General features: G+C 36.4%; 1 protein-coding gene across 6 annotated transcripts in view; it reads right to left on the reverse strand.

Annotated features, from left to right (window-relative positions):
* Positions 1-18,740, reverse strand: part of CNTLN (centlein) — a 369,272-nt gene that overhangs the window by 85,958 nt on the left and 264,574 nt on the right. For 4 of the 6 annotated variants that reach the window (XM_055294179.2, XM_055294183.2, XM_063609088.1 and 1 more), the window contains 3 exons: positions 9,709-9,889; positions 3,302-3,395; positions 2,991-3,214 (listed from right to left, as the gene is read on the reverse strand). In XM_055294179.2, the coding sequence (XP_055150154.1) occupies positions 2,991-3,214; positions 3,302-3,395; positions 9,709-9,889 (499 nt within the window). The remainder of the gene's footprint in view (positions 1-2,990; positions 3,215-3,301; positions 3,396-9,708; positions 9,890-18,740) is intronic. The other 2 variants (XM_055294181.2, XM_055294182.2) reach the window with 1 other exon arrangement.

An 18,740-nucleotide genomic window follows, 5' to 3' on the forward strand; every position in this document is an offset into this window, starting at 1 on the left:
TCATAGTTGTAAAATACTATGTATACGTAATACATATCTTTAGAGTAGGCAAAATGTTAAAAAAAAAAAAATTCCAGTTAAAGTGATGACAGCTCAGTCTAAACATGTAAAAAATCTATTATCTTGGTTAAAATTTTCTTCCAAAACTTTAGTGGTTTGGCCTATACAGTTCAAATTTCTTCTTCTAAGCTTTTTTGAGGAAATTCTATAATGGTTTAAAACACATTGCAATGAAACTGATAGGGAAAAAAAATACCAAAGAATACTTTGTGTTCCTCTTATCAACCTCCTAACGAGCAATGGTACTTTTAATTACATATGAAAAAGTTGAAAGTCTTTGAAAAGTTTTCCTGAATATAAAGTAATATCTTTAGTATGGAGGCTGCCCAAACATTGAAATTTGTCTTAAATGTTAATTATTAATGCACAATAAATTCAAGACCTGTAAGTTCAAAACCTATTGATGCCTGATTCAATACTTTAGAATAAAAAAAAAACAATATTGAGGGTTTTAAAATCACAAGATACAGATATAAAATAATTAAATTAGAATATTTACCGAGCATATAGGAATTCTACCACAAATAGGCAGGAAAAGAAAGACTGAACTTAATCTGTTTTCCTAAGTTCCATTATTAAAAATATCACAGAAATCAACAGATACTACCCAAATCCTCAAGTTGGTAACCTGAAAAATTTCTCAGTAGATGAGAATCTGGGATCTTGACATCTTCCATCCCAAGCTTTGGTTATTATGTTAGAGCCCACAAAGACTATACTCATGTATTAACTAAAGAGAATTTGTCTGTATCTATGTAATATTTGGGGAGTTACTTTATCAGTAGAGAATTCTAAGTTTAGTTGCCACATCAGTTATTTCTCCATATGTACAGAATATTCAAATTAAATCTAATTCTAATCACTAGTTACATTTATTTGAGTTAATAGTGATTTTTGAGATGGAAAATTTCTAAATTCTGATTCTTATTCTTTCCTGAAGTACTTTTTTGAATATTAGATGTTCTTGGACCTTTCTATCATCTAAAGAAAATCTGTATTAAAAAATAAAATCACATATAACAATGAAATATATGTTATACCTATAACATAGTAGCAAAAGTAAGACATTTACCTTGGAATAGCTGAGATTCGAAATAGCTAGAATTGAGGGTAACTTCAGGGAGAAATTCAGATTAAAGTAACTCATTTGATCATCTATACCATACTCTCTCTAAAATGCACATGAACCATGCAGTAACTGAGGTGTTTTTTTATACCTCCTAATTTTCTCTTTACAAGTAGTTGAAATCTGTGCTAAAATGTGGATTTCTTACTTGATACTACCAAGTATGGCACCTCAAAAATTATAAGAAAGGACATTAAAATTGATTGCGAAAAAGAAAAAAAAGTAAGTCCAACACAGATTTTTAGTTGAATCCCTAGTGTACTATTTTTATTTTTCTCTTAGTGTATGCAATTTAAGGAACTCCCAAGAAATAACTATACCACTACTTTTCAAACTCTCAATGAAGAAAATCCTTTTCCAAGGAGAATGAGGAAAATAGTTTTTGCAACAACTCTAATCTTTTATAATTTTCCTCTGACAATATCAGAATTTACTCTTATAAAAAGCCAGTGGTCTAGTATATTATTTAAGAGAACACTGAAAAGTTCAAACGTTTTTTGTAAAATAAGATTGAACAATTAAAGTTGAGAATTTTTTCTTTCTTTTAAAAAATGTTCTTTCATGTCACTTTGCTATTTGCACAAAAAAAACTTAGGAATACAGATAGTTTATAATATCACGGTGAGATATAAAACAATGTCATTTAACTAGAGAAGAAAGAAAGGAAGCGTAGGAGAAAGGAAAACGAAAGGGAAGAAAGAGAGGATATTAAAGAGAGGAAAAGAAAATTCTAGCCAGTAAAATGTATATGGGATGAAATCATTTTGGGAAATGTGGTTCCTATACAGTGGTTGTGGTAACAGTGGCTGTGTCTAAATTCTAACATAGAGCTCAGTCTTATCTGGTATCCCACTGCCACATTTCCAACAGCCAAGCCTGTAAAATCTAGAAACTTCTGGTGTAAGTTGGAATGTAGTTAAGGTTTGGGTATAAGGCTACTCTGGGAATAAAGTCAGAACACAATTCTTAACTGGCGTAACACTAATCCTTCACCATTAAAATGTTTATATGTATTGTTTGAATCAAAGCACTAGATACCAGAATTAGAGAATTTAACTGTAACTTAAAATTATGTGTGACAGTGATTTAAAGATTGTTTTCTAATATAATGAAATAAATTTTTATGTGCAAAATAATTTTCTAAGAAATCATTCATTACACAAGCAAATAGCGTAAAGAATGGAGACCTAAAGAACAAAAAATCTTTTCTTTTTCATTTGCTTTAAGTTCATCTCAAAGTGTAAGTTAAACTTGTGGTTTAAAATTACCTTACCAGGAGTAAGGTATAATGTTGACTATTTGCCTGAGTAAAAAGAACCATAGATAGATTACTGGAATACATTAAAATAGATACTTATATTAAAATCTTCACATTTTATACTAGTATTTGCAAAGAATAACTGATGAATATACTAGTTTAATAATGTAACTTATCATAAACACAAAGTTTCAAACATAGGCAAACAGGTAAGCTATATGTATGTATGAAGACTGTTTTTAAAAACTAAGATGTAACACAATACAGAATATGTAAAAATATTTCAAAGATGAGAAAAACTAAGTGGAACAGGAACGCTAGTAAAGTGTCTTTTTGATTCAGAGTTCCTTCCCTCATGTATGTTATCCTTTAATATGGGCCTTATTAAAGAAGTCCAGTAATTAATTACACTAGTAAACAGTGCCTGGGATTTTTTAAAACTCATAGACCTGCCTAATACAAATATAAACTAAACAATACATGTAAAACAAAATATGCACTTTTACAATATAGTATACTACTATTCAGTCTTAAAATTCTCTTTACCTTTATTGTCTGCCTGCTTGTCTGAAATCGTTGATCGGATACTTGCTGTTGTTGGAGGAGCTTTTCATTAACTTCTTTATATTCTTTAACAGACAATTCTGCTGTTTTCTTGGCATTCTGAAGTACACTGTTTTGTTGTTGCAAGGATATAATCCGTTCTCGTAATAAAATAATATTGCTACTTGATTTCTGGGCAGTTATATTTTTGTACTTTTCTCTGTTGACTACATAAAAGTAATATTGTTCATAATATTTAAAAAATTAGATTTAAATTTTAAAAGACATATTGTTAATTTCATATACATTCTTACCTCTAGTAGGAACTGCTGTATGTGAACTCTTTTGCTTCTTACAATTCTTCTTTTGAAAAGTTGGTTTTTTGGCATTCTTATCACGAAAATAGTTCTAAATTTGAAGGTTTCATAAAAATTGTATTATTCTTCAATAACAACATCAAGAGAACCGATATAAGTAACATCTCTTTACTTAAAAATACAATTGTTTATGCAGAATTTTTTTTTAAGTCTATGGGAGGCCAAGGCAGGAGGACTGCTTGGGACCAGGAGTTTGAGACTAGCCTGGGCAACAGAGCAAGACTGTCTCTTACAAAAAAAATTGAAAAAAATATTTTTTAAACTCTAGATGATAAAATTCTACAACTGATATCAAGAACTTACAAATGAACTTATTGTATACACTGAATTTTAACTAGCAGGCAGAAGATACAGATAGAAAATCAACTCCAAAGAAGTAGAAATTTAATCTAGGGATAGCTTAAAAACTTAGGAGTAAATATGGTAACTAACAAAAGTAAAATGTGAATAATTAATAACTTATTCTCTGAAAATATAGGCCCTTTTCTCAAATACTCTATTATATGCTGACAAATGAAGCTAATAGCCTTCTGACAAATAAAGCTAAAAATAATGCTGACAATAATAAAATAACCTCCTGAAGCTGTATGTTTTCCTCATGGCATTCTAATACACTGAGGCTGAATAAAATGAAGGCTTGTTGACTTTTGGTTTCAAAATGTTTCACCAATTTAAAAATGTATATATTAGTAGTAAAACATGTGGTCTTAAGTTTTTTTTTCTTTTGAGACAGAGTCTGGCTTTGTCACTCAGGCTGGAGTGCAGTGGCACAATCTCAGTTCACCGCAATCTCCGCCTCCCGGGTTCAAGTGATTCTCATGCCTCAGCCTCCCAAGTACCTGGGACTACAGGGACCACCACCCCCAGCTAATTTTTGAATTTTTGGTAGAGATGGGGTTTCACCATGCTGTCCAGGCTGCTTTCAAACTCCTGGTATCCAGTGAGCCACTCGCCTCAGCCTCCCAAAGTGTTGGGATTATGGGCGTGAGCCACAGTGCCCCGCCTTGTTTAAGAATTTATTGGCTGGGAAACATAGATATATTCAATCTCGAAAATTATTTCTTATTTTAAAAATAACTTTTTAAAAGATCTCAAACCAGCAACAAATTGCCTGAAAGTCATGAAACTGATTAACACATATACCAGAAGCCTATATCTAAAATAAGGTTTTCCTTTGAAATGATTAGTTTCAGAAATTATAAAACCCTAACAATGTTTCATTTCTCAAAATATTTTTGAAATGCTTCATTTAAACTTATCTTCAGAACTGGCAATATAAATTTTTAATTGCTTTATTAAGATTTAATTAGTATTTAAGTATCAGCCACGCACTGAGCACTGTTAAAAAAAAGATCCAAACTACAACTACCAATTGAAGTACTAATATCAGTCACCAGATTTGGTATCAAATTAACAGTAGCTAACATTAAATTACAAAGAAGTGGGCTTCTGTTTCTAGTACTATTACTGAATACAAACTCAAGAAAACTCTCATACTATGAAACAAACACACTTAAAGTGTATTTCTAACATGGCAAAAAATACAAGGGAAATGTCAGAGGTCAAAAATGAAGTGAAAGCAGAAATTCAGAGACCATACAAAAGTGACCAACAAAGTGGCCAGCAAAATGTAGAACAACTGACAATCCCTTGTGACCTTGAAATTCCACTTAAATAGCAACACAGAATGCAGAAGGCAAGAAAGAAAGCCTAGTTCTCAATCCAAGATGAGAAATTTCAGGTCAGAAAGCTACGACATTGTATACGTCAATAGTTAGCTTCTTTTTATTGCTGAGAAGTTTCCTGTGTTACAGACGTACCACAGTTTGTTTAGCTGTTCAGCTATTGAAGAGAATTTTGGTTGTTCCCAGTTTTCAGCTATTACAAATAAAGGTTCTATGATCATTCATGTACAAGTTTTTTTGGTAAACATATATTTTCATGTCTGTGGGGTGTGTCTAAGGGTGTGATAGCTGGGTTGTATGGTAAGTTTAGTTTTTAAGAAACTGACAAACTTTTTCAGAGTGCTGTAATATAGAATTTTATATTCACATGAACAATATATGAGAGATCCAGTTTCCCTGTCCCCTTGGTCAGCACTTGGTATTTTCACTAATTTTTACTTTAGCTGTTCCCTAATAGTGATGTTGAAAATCTTTGTATGTGCTAATTTGCCATCCGTAAATCCTTTTTTGGTAAAATGTTTGCTCATATCTTTTGCCTATTTTGTAACTGGATTGTTTAATTTCTTCCTGTTGAGTTTTGAGTGTTCTTTATATATTCAAGCTACGAGACTTTTGTCAGACACATGGTTTTTAAATATTCCTCTCACTCTGTGGCTTGTCTTTTCATCTTCTATATAGTGTCTTTTGAGGAGCAAAAGTTCTTAATTTTAATGAAGTCTAATTTACTGATGTTTTCTTTTATGGATCGTGCTTTTGGTATCATGTCTAAAAACTCTTCATTCAGCTCTAAGACTTGAAGATTTTCTCTTATATTTGTTTCTGAAAGTTTTATGGTTTAATATTCTACATTTATATGTGAGCCACCTCAAATTAATTTTTGCATAAAGTGTAAAGTGTAGGTATAGGTTCCTTTATTTTTTGCGTAGAAATATCCAATTGCTCCAGCACCATTTTTTGAAAGGATTATCCTTCCTTTCCACCTTGGTCAAAACTCAGTTGTTCATACTTGTGTGGATCCATTTCTAGATTCTCTGTTCCATTATGTGAATAATAATGGTGGGTGTATGGTGCCATCAGTCTTGACATCTGAATCAATTTTGGGTGATAAGGATTAATGCCACCATCTGTGGGGCAAACATAGTTATTTAATTTTTCAGTTCTAAAATTTAGATTTGGGTATTTTTATATTTTCTACTTATTTGCTGAGACTTTCTAATTCTTTATTGAGATAATCTATTTAGGCCTATTTTGTTTTGTTTTAGGCCTGTCCATAATTGCTTGCTAAAGCATTTTGATGGCAGCAACTTTAATATACTTGTCATATACAGGTGCCTCCTGACATACAATGAGTATCCATTATTACATCCTGATAAACTCATTAAGTTGAAAACATTATAAATCAAAGATGCATTTAATACATCTGACCTACCAAACATCATCATAGCTTACCCTAGCCTACTCAGAACACTTACATTAGCCTACAGCTGGGTGAAATCATCTAACACAAAGCTTATTTTATAATAATGTATTGAATATGTCATGTAATTTATTTATTGAATACTGCCCTGAAAGTGATAAAAAGAACCATTGCATGGGTATTCAAAGTACAATTTCTACTAAACATGTATCAATTTCACACCAAAATAAAGTAGAAAAATTTTAACTCAAACCATTGTAGTGAGTTGGGGACTGTCTGTAACTCCAACATCTGTCGTCTTGCTGTTGGCTTCTGTTGATATAATTGAGGTTTTCCTGGATCTTGGTATGAGGTGTGATTTTCAATTGTATCCTGGACATTTTGGCTATTATATTTCAAGTATTAGAACTTCAATGTTCTGTATCTTACTTGAATCTTACTTGAACAGGCCTCATCTGACACCACACTGATGGGGCAAGGAGCACACCATCTAATTACTGCCAGTTGGAAGTGGGAATCCAGTCTTAGTTGACAACCTGGTTGGAGAGGGCCACCTTACTACTGCTTGGGGAGGGCAGAACTTCAGGCTACCCAGTAGGCATCTGCTGATACCATCATGGCTGGATAATGGAGGGAGACCTCGTTAATGTTCCCCACTGGGCTTCCATTGACATCATGGGGAGGGGATAGGGGCTTGTTAGGTATAAGTAGTAATTAAATTCCCCATCTCTGCACTTGGCCTCTGAAATTATCTTGTTCAGAAGGGAAAGGCATTTCAAAGCTGAATGGAGATGGATATCCAGGTTCCCTATGTGATCTCCAATGACATGGAAAGGAGGGAGTCAGTGGTTCTTAACCTTTTTGGCACCAAAAACCAGTTTTGTGGAAGAAAATTTTTGCATGGATAGGCGGTGGAGTGGGTCAGGGAGGTGGAGATGGTTTGGGGATGAAACTGTTCTACCTCAGATCATCAGGCATTAGATTCTCATAAGGAGCGGCAACCAAGATCCCTTGCATGCGCAGTTCACAGCAGGGTTCATGCTCATGTGAGAGTCTAATGCCTCCACTGGTCTAACGGGAGGCAGAGCTCAGGCCGTAACAATGGCTCACCCACCTCTCACCTTCTGCTGTGTAAGCCAGTTCCTAGCAGGCCACAACAGGTATTGGTCTGCAGCCCAGGGGTTGGGGATCCCAGGAGGAGGTCATTATCACTAGCTCCACACTTGGTCTTCTCTGGCATCACCCTGATAGGAGGAGGAGAGGTGAAGAGTGCCTACTTATTGCCAGGTAAGAGTGAAAGTCTAGGTTCCCATTAGGGCTTTACAGATGGGGCTGGAAACAGGGTTGCAATTTTTTCTCTGGTGTTTGCCTGGAGTGGGACACTTACTATGTAAGCTTTTCTGTCTTGCTAGGCTGGCCTTTTCCAGGTCCTTTGGCTAAAAGAAGGGTTTTATCCGGGGCATGTATTGTTTGACCTACTGAGGTTTCTAGGTTGGGGATTTCAGGTATCCAGGCCAGGATACATGAAGCAAAATGAAAACCCAGAGAACTCACCACCATGTTGTTCCTTGAGTGCTGAGGCAGCTAGCTGGTTTGCTGCCTTCTCTCTACCTTTCAGTGTCTTCTTCTTGTTTTAAATTAATTTAGGTTAATAGAGTCACTATCAAAATCCCAAAAAAAAGTTTTTGTAGAACTTAAGCTGATTTTAAATTCATTTTGAAGAGTAAAGGACCAAGAAGAGACTCTTGATGAACAAGAAGGTGGGAAACTTGTTCAACAAGCAATCAAGACTACTAAAATGTAACTAAGACAGCATGATACTGATACATTTACTGAAGGAATAGAAGAAAAAGCCTAGAGAAATATCCCTATGCTTACATACATTGGATTTACAATAAAGGTGGCACCTTTGAATAAAGTAAGGAAAAAGTTCATGACAAATATTGGGGAAAAATTAGTAAACTTAATCCCTATCTTACATCACATGAAAAAATCAATGCTAGACATTGATGTGAAAATCAAAACAGAAAAATACAGGAAATAGAAAAATATAGGAAAAGATAACATGTAAGGTAGTATAGGATATATCTACATTGCAGTAAGCAATGCATTATACAGAACACAAAATGTACTATTCATAAACAAAAAATTGGTTAAGTTTGGCCACATTAGAATTGAGATGTTAATATTCTTCAGAAGACTCCAGTAAGAAGAGTAAAAAGGCACACCATGGAGTAGGAAAAGATATCAACAATACATAACCAACAAAAGGCTCATATATAGCATATATAAAAATTTCTCAGCCAATAAGAAAAATACAGACAACTCATTTAGAAAATGGGCAGAGACTTGAAGAGGCAATTTACTAAAAAATTCCAAATGGCCAATAACCATGAGAAAGTACTCAACATTGTATTAGTAATCACAGAAACTTAAACTCACAATGATATACCTCAACATACACAAAAAAGTAGCTGAAATGAGAAAGATTAACCTATCAAGTATCAATGAAGAGCAGCAAAAATTTCTATAAAATCTATTTATCAATCAATCAGCAGGCATTTAGCATATATTCTTGGTCTGAACTTTATTCTGGTAGTAACTAAAGAAGACCTTTCCTCCAAAGTGCTGGCAAGAGCTCAAAAAATAAATGTTTTTGAATTATGTTTTAAAAGAATCTTAGAGGTTAATTCAAAGACAACCTAATTTTTACGACAAAATAAAAATGAACTTTCCTTAATTTTTCACTGATTTATGTTAAATAGGTAAACATTTGGTGCCATGACGTATCAGCAGTAGGAATTACTGAATAAGTTGTATTAGAACTTCAATTTTTCAAAATGTAAAATACATTGAGAGGTTGGTTAGAAATAAGTAATTTAAAGATTTGGTCAGGCTAAATGACTTTATCATTGCAAAGACTAATATACAAAAAGAAGTTTCATCACTTGGAATATTTCATATACCTGAAAACAATAATGAGCTTATTAACCACATTTTTGCTGAGATATAAATACCTTAAGATTTATAAGAATAGTATTTATTTTCATCTATGAAAAAGACTGTAACAAACAAGTACTTGAAAATTATTTAAAAGTGAATATTTTCACTGTATATTTCAAAGAAGACTTAACTTTTAAGAATTCAAATTAAATCAATACTAACATTTATTTACTTAAGTTATAAAGCATAAGATAAAATTTAAAACATAGCATACAATTAAGCAAAATTGTGTCATTTACCTTTGGGGTCTTGCCATCTATATTTAAATATGTCTGTACTACTTCTTTTCCTTGTGTTTGGCTGTCTTCTCTTGGATCACTTTCTTTCTGGTCTTTTCCATCTTCTGTAGGACTTATTTTCTGGGATGTTTCTACAATAATTGTTCCCAAAGTTTGAGAGGTCTGTGCTTCAGAATCACTGCTTTTTAGAAAAAAAGTAGGGACATAAAACCCAAGAACACAAGTTGTTACATGTACTTGTCTTAAGTTCAAGACCAAATAATATTTTACCATAGATTGTATATAAAGCTGCAAGTTTAACATGGGCATTTACTGGTTCTCAATGTGAAAGGGAAAATGAGTCTAAATATATTGTACAAAATTATAGAATCCCATCAAGAAAACAGATTATCTAATTTCAAATCCCTACTAACATCATTTCTATAGTACTTCTACCAAGCGTTAATTCAGGAAGCAATTGCTGTAACACTTCCAGGGTTGGAGCATGCACTACTTTCCCAACAAGGCCAGAAAGGTTTAATATTTCTAACAAAGTTTTTCCTTCACCTGAAACAAAATTTGAATCTCTGAAGCTTTCATCCACTGATTCTAGTTTCACCCCTTATGGCTATTTATCATTGAATAAAATACTTCTTAAGCACCAACTATGGACCCAGGCACTTTTTCTTTTTTTTTTTTTAAGACAGAGTCTTACTCTGTCGCCCAGGCTGGAGTACAGTGGCTCTCTACAACCTCCACCTCCCAGGTTCATGCCATTCTCCTGCCTCAGCCTCCCAAGTAGCTGGGACTACAGGCGCCCGCCACCACGCCTGGCTGATTTTTCGTATTTTTAGTAGAGACAGGGTTTCACTGTGTTAGCCAGGATGGTCTCGATCTCCTGACCTCGTGATCTGTCTGTCTCAGCCTCCCAAAGTGCTGGGATTACAGGTGTAAGCCACTGCACCCAGCCAGGCCCAGGCACTTTTGTGGGCATAAAGGCTAAGGTAGTAGTGAACAAAGTAGAAAAAAAAATCCCTTCCCTCATGTAACCTTTATCCTGGTCAGGGTAGAGGGACAGGAAACAAGAATAAGTAGTAAAATACATAGTATGTTAATAGTGATGTGTTAAAGAGAAAAAAATAAACAAAAATAAACAAGAGTAGGAGATAGGAAGTGTTGAGGTTGTGTGGAACATTTAAGTAAGTCCCTTTCCCACAGGGATGAGCTTTTAACTATTTAGACATTGTTATATGCTGCTTGAAACACCATGAAGAATAACATCCCTAGCTTGTTCAACTGTTCCTAACACATACTTTTGAGATGCCTTATCTCCTTGGTCAGTCTTTTTTTTTTGGAGACAGTCTCACTCTGTTGTACCCAGGCTGGAGTGCAGTGGCGCGATCTTCGCTCACTGCGACCTCCACCTCCAGGGTTCAAGCAATTCTCCTGCCTCAGTCTCCCGAGTAGCTGGGATTACAGGTGCCCACCACGATGCCTGGCTAATTTTTTGTATTTTTAGGAGAGATGGGGTTTCACCATGTTGGTCAGGCTGGTCTCGAACTCCTGACTTCAGGTAATCCACCTGCCTCAGCCTCCCAAAGTGCTGGGATTACAGGTGTGAGCCACCACACAAGGCCTCCCTGGTCAGTCTTGAATGTGTTTCAGCTTATCATGATGGAGCATCATGTCCAGAATTCAGTTTCATCTTCCTGGGACACTATGAGAGGTACTGAGTAAAACTCTTGGTAGATGCAGACTAAAAGTGTGTAAGCTTCTCTGGCGTGTACATCATACTACAGACTCAAGTAAGATTTAACAAAACCACCTAAAGTATTTCAAATAAGATTTAACAAAACCACCCAGACAACTATTAAAGCCACATATTTCTCCCATTGCACAGTGCAACTGGTATTTTATAGCCAAATAAACTATACTGTAGGCATTTGTGTAACTATATCCCCAGTCTATTGAGATCTTTGGGGATCTTGATTCTATTGTGTGACGTATTTTACATCCCTTTCAACATCATGTTAATCACAGTTTGATAAACACGCTTTGATAGAATTCAGATGTTCTGTATTTAGTGTAATTCTATTTTAAAAGGTTACTGGTTAGTCTGATAAGAATTTCCCTTGAAGAACCCATACTGGCTTTGAGAAATCACTACTAAGAAACATCCACAAAGTATTCTTTTATAATGTCCTAGAACCTTATTTAGGATTTATTTCAAAAACACCAACTATAGAATTACCCTTCTTTGTGTTTTTAATATCACAACTACACTTTTCTGTTTCCCATATTCTCATACCATTTGGGTTCTCCTTCAAAATACCAACAGCAATTGATCAAATCTGCAAGTTATTTCAGTATCCTAGAATTCATTATTTCTGAATCAGAATACTATAATCTATTTGCTTATGTGTTCTACTATAATTGTTTACCTCTTTTTATGTTCTATTCCTCTTTTTTGTTTGGCCAAAACTTAGCAGAAATTCAATATGTAATGGCCAAAATAGTATGAAAAGTGTCATAAAAAGCAGCATATTTCATAATAAGACACTCTCAAAACAAACTGTTTAAGATTTGATTGGAGAGCCCTTGGTGGGGGGTGGGCAGGGGCAGAAGGAGGGGGATGTGTCTTAGTGATGGGGCAGAGTGCTTCCTTCTCTTTATAATTCTTTATTCATTCATTATTCAAAAAACATTTATTGAATGGCTACTATGCCCTATGCATGTGAAAGAATTGATGAACAAATTCTTTACAGTCTATCCATGAATAAATTTACAGTCTATCCACGAAGAAAACAATAAGCACAATAAATTTGAAATATGATATAGTATGTTATAAATTATTAAAGGCCACTGGGGAAAAAATGAGCAAGATAAGAGGAAGGAATCCAAATTATGGGAGGTAAAATGGTGGCAGGCTGAAATCTGAAATAGATTGATCATTAGTAATACTGAAGCAAAACTTAGAGGAGAGGGAGTTGGTTATTTTAGATATCTGGCTAAATACATTCCAGGCAGAAGACATCATCAAACTAAAATCCCTAAGTTAGAAGTTCCTGCTTTCAGGGAGCAACAATCAGTCCAGTGTGGGTAGAACACAGTAAATATGGACTAAAGACAAGGTTGAAAGCAGGGAGGGTGGTTAGGAAAGTTCTTTTCATATTCCAGGCAACTGATGATAGATATAAGAGTGATGACAAAGAAAAGTGATAAGAAATGGTCAACTTCTGGATATTTTTCTAAAGAAATCCACCAAGATTTCCTGACAGAGTAGATGTAATGACTGACAGAAAGACTGGAATCAAAGATGGTATCAAGCTTTTGGTCAGTGCAACTGTAAAGATAGAATTATCATTAGTGAGAAAGAGGAAGACAGCAGCTGAAACAGACTTGGTGGGGTAAAGCCCAGGAGATTGTATTAGGCTATTTGATATCCAAGTATGATGGTAAGTTGACAGTTAACTTTACATGTCTAAAATTCAGAGCCTGACCAACATGGAGAAACCCCATCTCTTCTAAAAATACAAAATTAGCTGGGTGTGGCGGCGCATGCCTGTAAACCCAGCTACTCTGGAGAATCGCTTGAACCCAGGGGACAGAGGTTGCAGTGAGTTGAGATCGCGCCATTGCACTCCAGCCAGGGCAACAAGAGCAAAACTCCACCTAAAAAAATAATAATAATAAAATAAAATAAAATTCAGAAGTGAGCTCTAGAATGGATACATACATTTTGGGGTGGCTGGAATATAGGTGGTAACAATGATGTTAATAAATACTATGAGATCACAAAACAATGAGTGTAGCTTTTAATGTGTCCTCCAAAGTTCACATCTTGGAAACATAATCCTCAATGCAACAGTGTTGGGAGGTGGAATCTAATAAGAGGTGATTAGATCACGAGGCCTCATGAATGATTTAATGTTATCATGGGGGTGAGTTTGTTATAAGAACAGGCTTGTTTAAAAGCAAATTTGGCCCTCTCTTGCTCTATCAGGCTCCTTGCCCTTCCACCTTCGGCCATGATGACACAGCCAGAAGACCCTCACCAAATGTGGCGTTCTCAACCTGGGACTTCTCAGCTTCCAGAACTGTAAGAAATAAATTTCCTTTCATTATAAGTTATTCAGTCTGTGGTATTTTTTTGTGTGTTGTTATAGCAACACAAAATGTCCAACGACTGAAGACAATGTCCAATGACTGAAGCTCTTAAAAAGTGAGAGACTGAGAGGGAATGTCACAAAACTAATAAATGACACTGAGGTTAAATATCAGTGAGAAGAAAATAAAGAGTATGGTGTGGCAAACTATAATAACAAGAGGTAGAAATCAACTGTGTCAAATGCTGCTGAGAGGTCAAATAAGGTGGGGACTGAGAATCAGCCTCTGAATTCGGCAAAGTGGTAGTAACCCTCAAAATAATTGTTTTAGGCTGGGCACGGTGGCTCACATCTGTAATCCCAGCACTTTGGGAGGCCGAGGTGGGCAGACTGCCTGACATCAGGAGTTCGAGACCAGCCTCGCTAACGTGGTGAAACCCCATTTCTACTAAAAATACAAAAATTAGCCTGGGGTGGTGGCGCACACCTGTACTCCCAGCTACTCAGGAGGCTGAGGCAGGAGAACCGTTTGAGCCCAGGAGGCGGAGCCTGCAGTAAGCCAAGATCGTACCATCGTACTCCAGCCTGGGAGACAGAGCAAGACTCTGTGTCAAAAAAAAAAAAAAAAAAATTATTTCAGAGGGATGATGAAGGGATGAATGGAATTTGAAACAAAGATTGTACACAACTTTTTAAAATTTCACTGCCAAGGACAGCAAATATGGAGGACTACTAGGTAAAGAAGTACTAACAGATATATAATGAATTCTCTGGTTTCCAAACATGGTCCTCCTAATTTTACCTCAATAATTGGGATAATTGCTCTGGCTAATACCGTAACTCCTTTTGACGCTTTTTAGTTCAGTACGGGGAATCCAAAATGGCCAGGGTACAATCTCAGCGTCTACCTCTACAGACAATAATTGTGTTCCCTCAGAGAATTTTCCTACCTTGGGCATCAGGACTCTCAAATCCCCTAGCTCAAGATCATACTAATGAGAAACAAAAACTCCTCCAGTGGGTGATTTGTTTAAATAATTACAGCGGCCACTCCAACCTAAAATACTTTATTCCTGGACCTATGCATTCTTGGAGATAAAATAATAAACTCTCAGTTTAAGGCATATACCCTAACTTCAATATTGTCTTCAAGCTGGTGCCATAACGGAGCCTACTGATCATCTACTGTCCTATACAGCCAGTTGCCTGTGAATAATGAAAAATATGGTAATACCAGTGAATTTGAAGACACAGAGCATTGTCATATATTCCTTGCCATAAACTGTGTCTTTTAGCTGGGCTTGGTGGCTCATACCTGTAATTCCAGCACTTTGGGAGGCTGAGGCAGGTGAATCACCTGAGGTCAGGAGTTTATGACAAGTCTGGCCAAAATAGTGAAACCCCATCTCTATGAAAAATACAAAAATTAGCCGGGCGTGGTGGCACACACCTCTAGCCCCAGCTACTTGGGAGGCTGAAGCACAAGAATCGCTTGAACCCGGGAAGCAGAGGTTGCAGTGAGGCAGGATCACACCACTGCACTCCAGTCTGGGTAACAGAGCGAGACTCTCTTAAACTAAGAAGAAAATGTGTCTTTCAGTCTGTTTCTCTGGGAAAACCCTGACTAGGCCACCTCCCTACCTCCCAGTCCTACTCCCAAGGTTGAGATCAAGGTTGAGCAAGTGCATCCAAGGAGGCAGTTTTCTGCAATATCATAGGGATATATAAGTCATTTTGTAAATCTAAGAATGGTAGGCCGGGCGCGGTGGCTCACGCTTGTAATCCCAGCACTTTGGGAGGCCGAGGCGGGTGGATCACGAGGTCAGGAGATCGAGACCACAGTGAAACCCCGTCTCTACTAAAAATACAAAAAATTAGCCGGGCGTGGTGGCGGGCGCCTGTAGTCCCAGCTACTCCGAGAGGCTGAGGCAGGAGAATGGCGTGAACCCGGGAGGCGGAGTTTGCAGTGAGCCGAGACTGCGCCACTGCACTCCAGCCTGGGTGACAGAGCAAGACTCCGACTCAAAAAAAAAAAAAAAAAAAAAAGAATGGTAATATTGGTAAAAATACAATAGACAAAAACCATACCTAAAATACTTAAAACTATTGTAAAAAAAAAAAAAATTGATGCCTCCTCCATGATGGAAGAGGCCTACTGTAATCAACTTGACACTAAGAGACTGGTTGGTTTCCTCTGGAGAATGAAGCTTTTTTTTTGGGATTTGCAATTGGCCTTTTTTGTGAACAGGCTGAATATTCAACAGTGCCAGTAGCCCAGTCACCAGACAAGTTTTGGTGAAGGAAAGTCAATTTTGTTCAAAAGCTTGCAAGGAAAAATTGGAAGATTAGTGGCAGGACACCAGTGCCGTGTAGAAGCTATACCTGTTGCCATAGCCACTTTGTTCATGAACCCACTAAGCAAGCCCTCAGATAGCTGTGAAATAGGCAAGATCCATACAATGGGTCATTTTGTTCACAGAATGGGCTTTGTGTGTATCTCTTCCAAAAGGTCCATCCGCCAACCTCCCCACAGACCTCCCTGCCACCAATCTTCCAAATTTTCCTTCCAAGTTTTTGATATACTGAAAAATGCCTCCTTTGATGCACTCCCTCAACATTGATCTCAATCTTCACTACTTTTTTTGGAGTGGGAATGGGAAGTAGAGAGGTGGATTAGTCAGGGTTTTTGGAGAAATGGAACCAACAGGACGTATGCACGTATGCATATATGTATATATCTTTAGGAATTGGTTCATGTGATTGTGGAGGCTAGGAAGTCCAAATCTACAGTATGGCCCAGTAGGCTAGAGACTCAGGAGAACTAATGGTGTAGTTTCAGTCCAAATGCCAGCAGGTGGAAACCCAGGAAAGTCAATTTTCTAGTTCTAGTGTGAAGTCTGGCAGGCTAGAGACCCAGGAGAGCTGACGGTGCAGATTAAATCTGAAGGCACTTTTCTGGAGAATTCCCTCTTGCTCACGGGTGCCATTCTTTATATTCTATTCAGGCCTTCAACAGACTAGATGAGGTTTATCTCCATTCTGGAGGACAATGTGCTTTATCCAAAGCTCACTGATCTAAATGTTAATCTCATCCAAAAACACGTAACAAGTTGACACATAAAATTAACCAACAGAGGGGGCTACTGTCCCTATAACTCAGTTTCTTTTCACAGTGTCATCCCCTCCATGTGGGACTTAGTTCAGTGGGGAAGTTCTGGTCCTTTGGTATAGATAGCTCATAGAAGAACTACATTTTTCTTTTCTCCGGACACCAATTTTCTCTGTCTTGATACAGTGTAAGTCATACAGCTGTTGATGGCTGTCCCTACCTGTTCATATTTTGGGTTTGTCACTAATTCTATTGTAGATGCTGTCCTTGAGATTTTGGCTATGCCTTCCTATTTGTTTTGTTTATTTTGATGGGGGATTTGTGGAAATAAAATACCTGCCATTGCTGCAGCCTCTCCCCAGTAGTACTAGCTTTTTGAATAGAAAACAGTTGTCAACAGAAATCTCATAGCCTTAGGTGTCTATATGTGGTTCTTGTCATGCTTGTCAGGCATTCCACATACCATCTCTGTCTGCTACAGACATATTCATAATCTTTGGTTCACTGAGTCATCTCCTCAAGCCATTACTATTTCCTGTCCATAGCACTGCCCATTTTCTATTGATGTGTCTTTTTATATAATTTGTAGATGATCTTTAAATCTTCTGGATATTAGTCCTTGACCTTCTGTATGTGTTGTAAATACCTTTTCCTGGTTAGTCATTTGACTTTTAACTCTTTTTATATATCTGTTATTATATAGATGTTTCAAGTTCTATTAACGCTTTTTCATATCTGGCTCTGTATTTTCATCTCTTGCTTAAGTATACTTCCTAGAGATGCTCCAGAGTAATAAACAAGTAATCTTGTAATTTCTTGTAATACTTTTAAAATTTTCATTGTTTCATTAAACCTCTAATCTAGGCCAAGCACAGTGGCTTGCACCTGTAATCCAAATACTTTCTGAGGCCAAGGCAGGAGAATCACTTGAGACCAGAAGTTCAAAACCAGCCTAGGCAATGTAGCAAGATCTCATCTCTACAAAAAATTTGAAAAATTAGCCAGGCATGGTAGCACGTGCTATAGTCTCAGCTCCTAAGGAGACTGAGGTAGAAGGTAGCTCGAGCTCAGGAAGTCGAGGATGTAGTGAGCCATGAATGTGCCACAGCACTCCAGCCTGGGAAACAGAGCATGACTCCACGTCATTAAAAAAAAAAATCTCTATATGGATTTTGCTTTAATGTACCATACTATATTAGGTAGTCAGACAATGAATATTGTTTAATGATTCAAGAAATGTATTTGTTCGCTTATTCTTCACAGTCTGCTACGTATATAGTCTGGTCCTCCATCAAAAACTTAACAACATGAAAGGAACTCCACTACTTTATCCTAAGATACTGTGTCAAGAGACTAACAGTATGCAAAGTTATATGGAACCTAGATCTACAGTAACCTAGGAATAAAATGCTAGGAACCTAAAGCAAGATTGCTATTTTCAGGAAGTACAGACAAACCTATTTTTGATCAATTTTTAGTGGAGAACACAGAATAATCAGGACTTCAGTGAAGATCAAATGAAATGTATAGGTCATTAAAAAATAGCAGTATAAAAATGTCCAAGATTAAATATCTTTGCAATCATAAAACTAATGGTTCTACTAACTCTACTGAAAAAAATCTAGGTAGAATTAAAATAAGCTTGAAAAACAAATAATTTTAGCTGAAACAAGTTTATGAAGAGATGTTCATGGAACCTTCGTGTGTGGAATCTATAAACAGCAACAAAATGCAGGCCTAAAAAAGACCTGTACTCACAGTTTGAAAAATAAATCTTTGTTATGTGAGACTACACTGTTTGATTGCAGAATTTTTCATATTCTTGACCACAATTGGGA

The sequence above is a fragment of the Symphalangus syndactylus genome, chromosome 9 (assembly GCF_028878055.3).
Source record: "Symphalangus syndactylus isolate Jambi chromosome 9, NHGRI_mSymSyn1-v2.1_pri, whole genome shotgun sequence".
NCBI lineage: Eukaryota > Metazoa > Chordata > Mammalia > Primates > Hylobatidae > Symphalangus > Symphalangus syndactylus.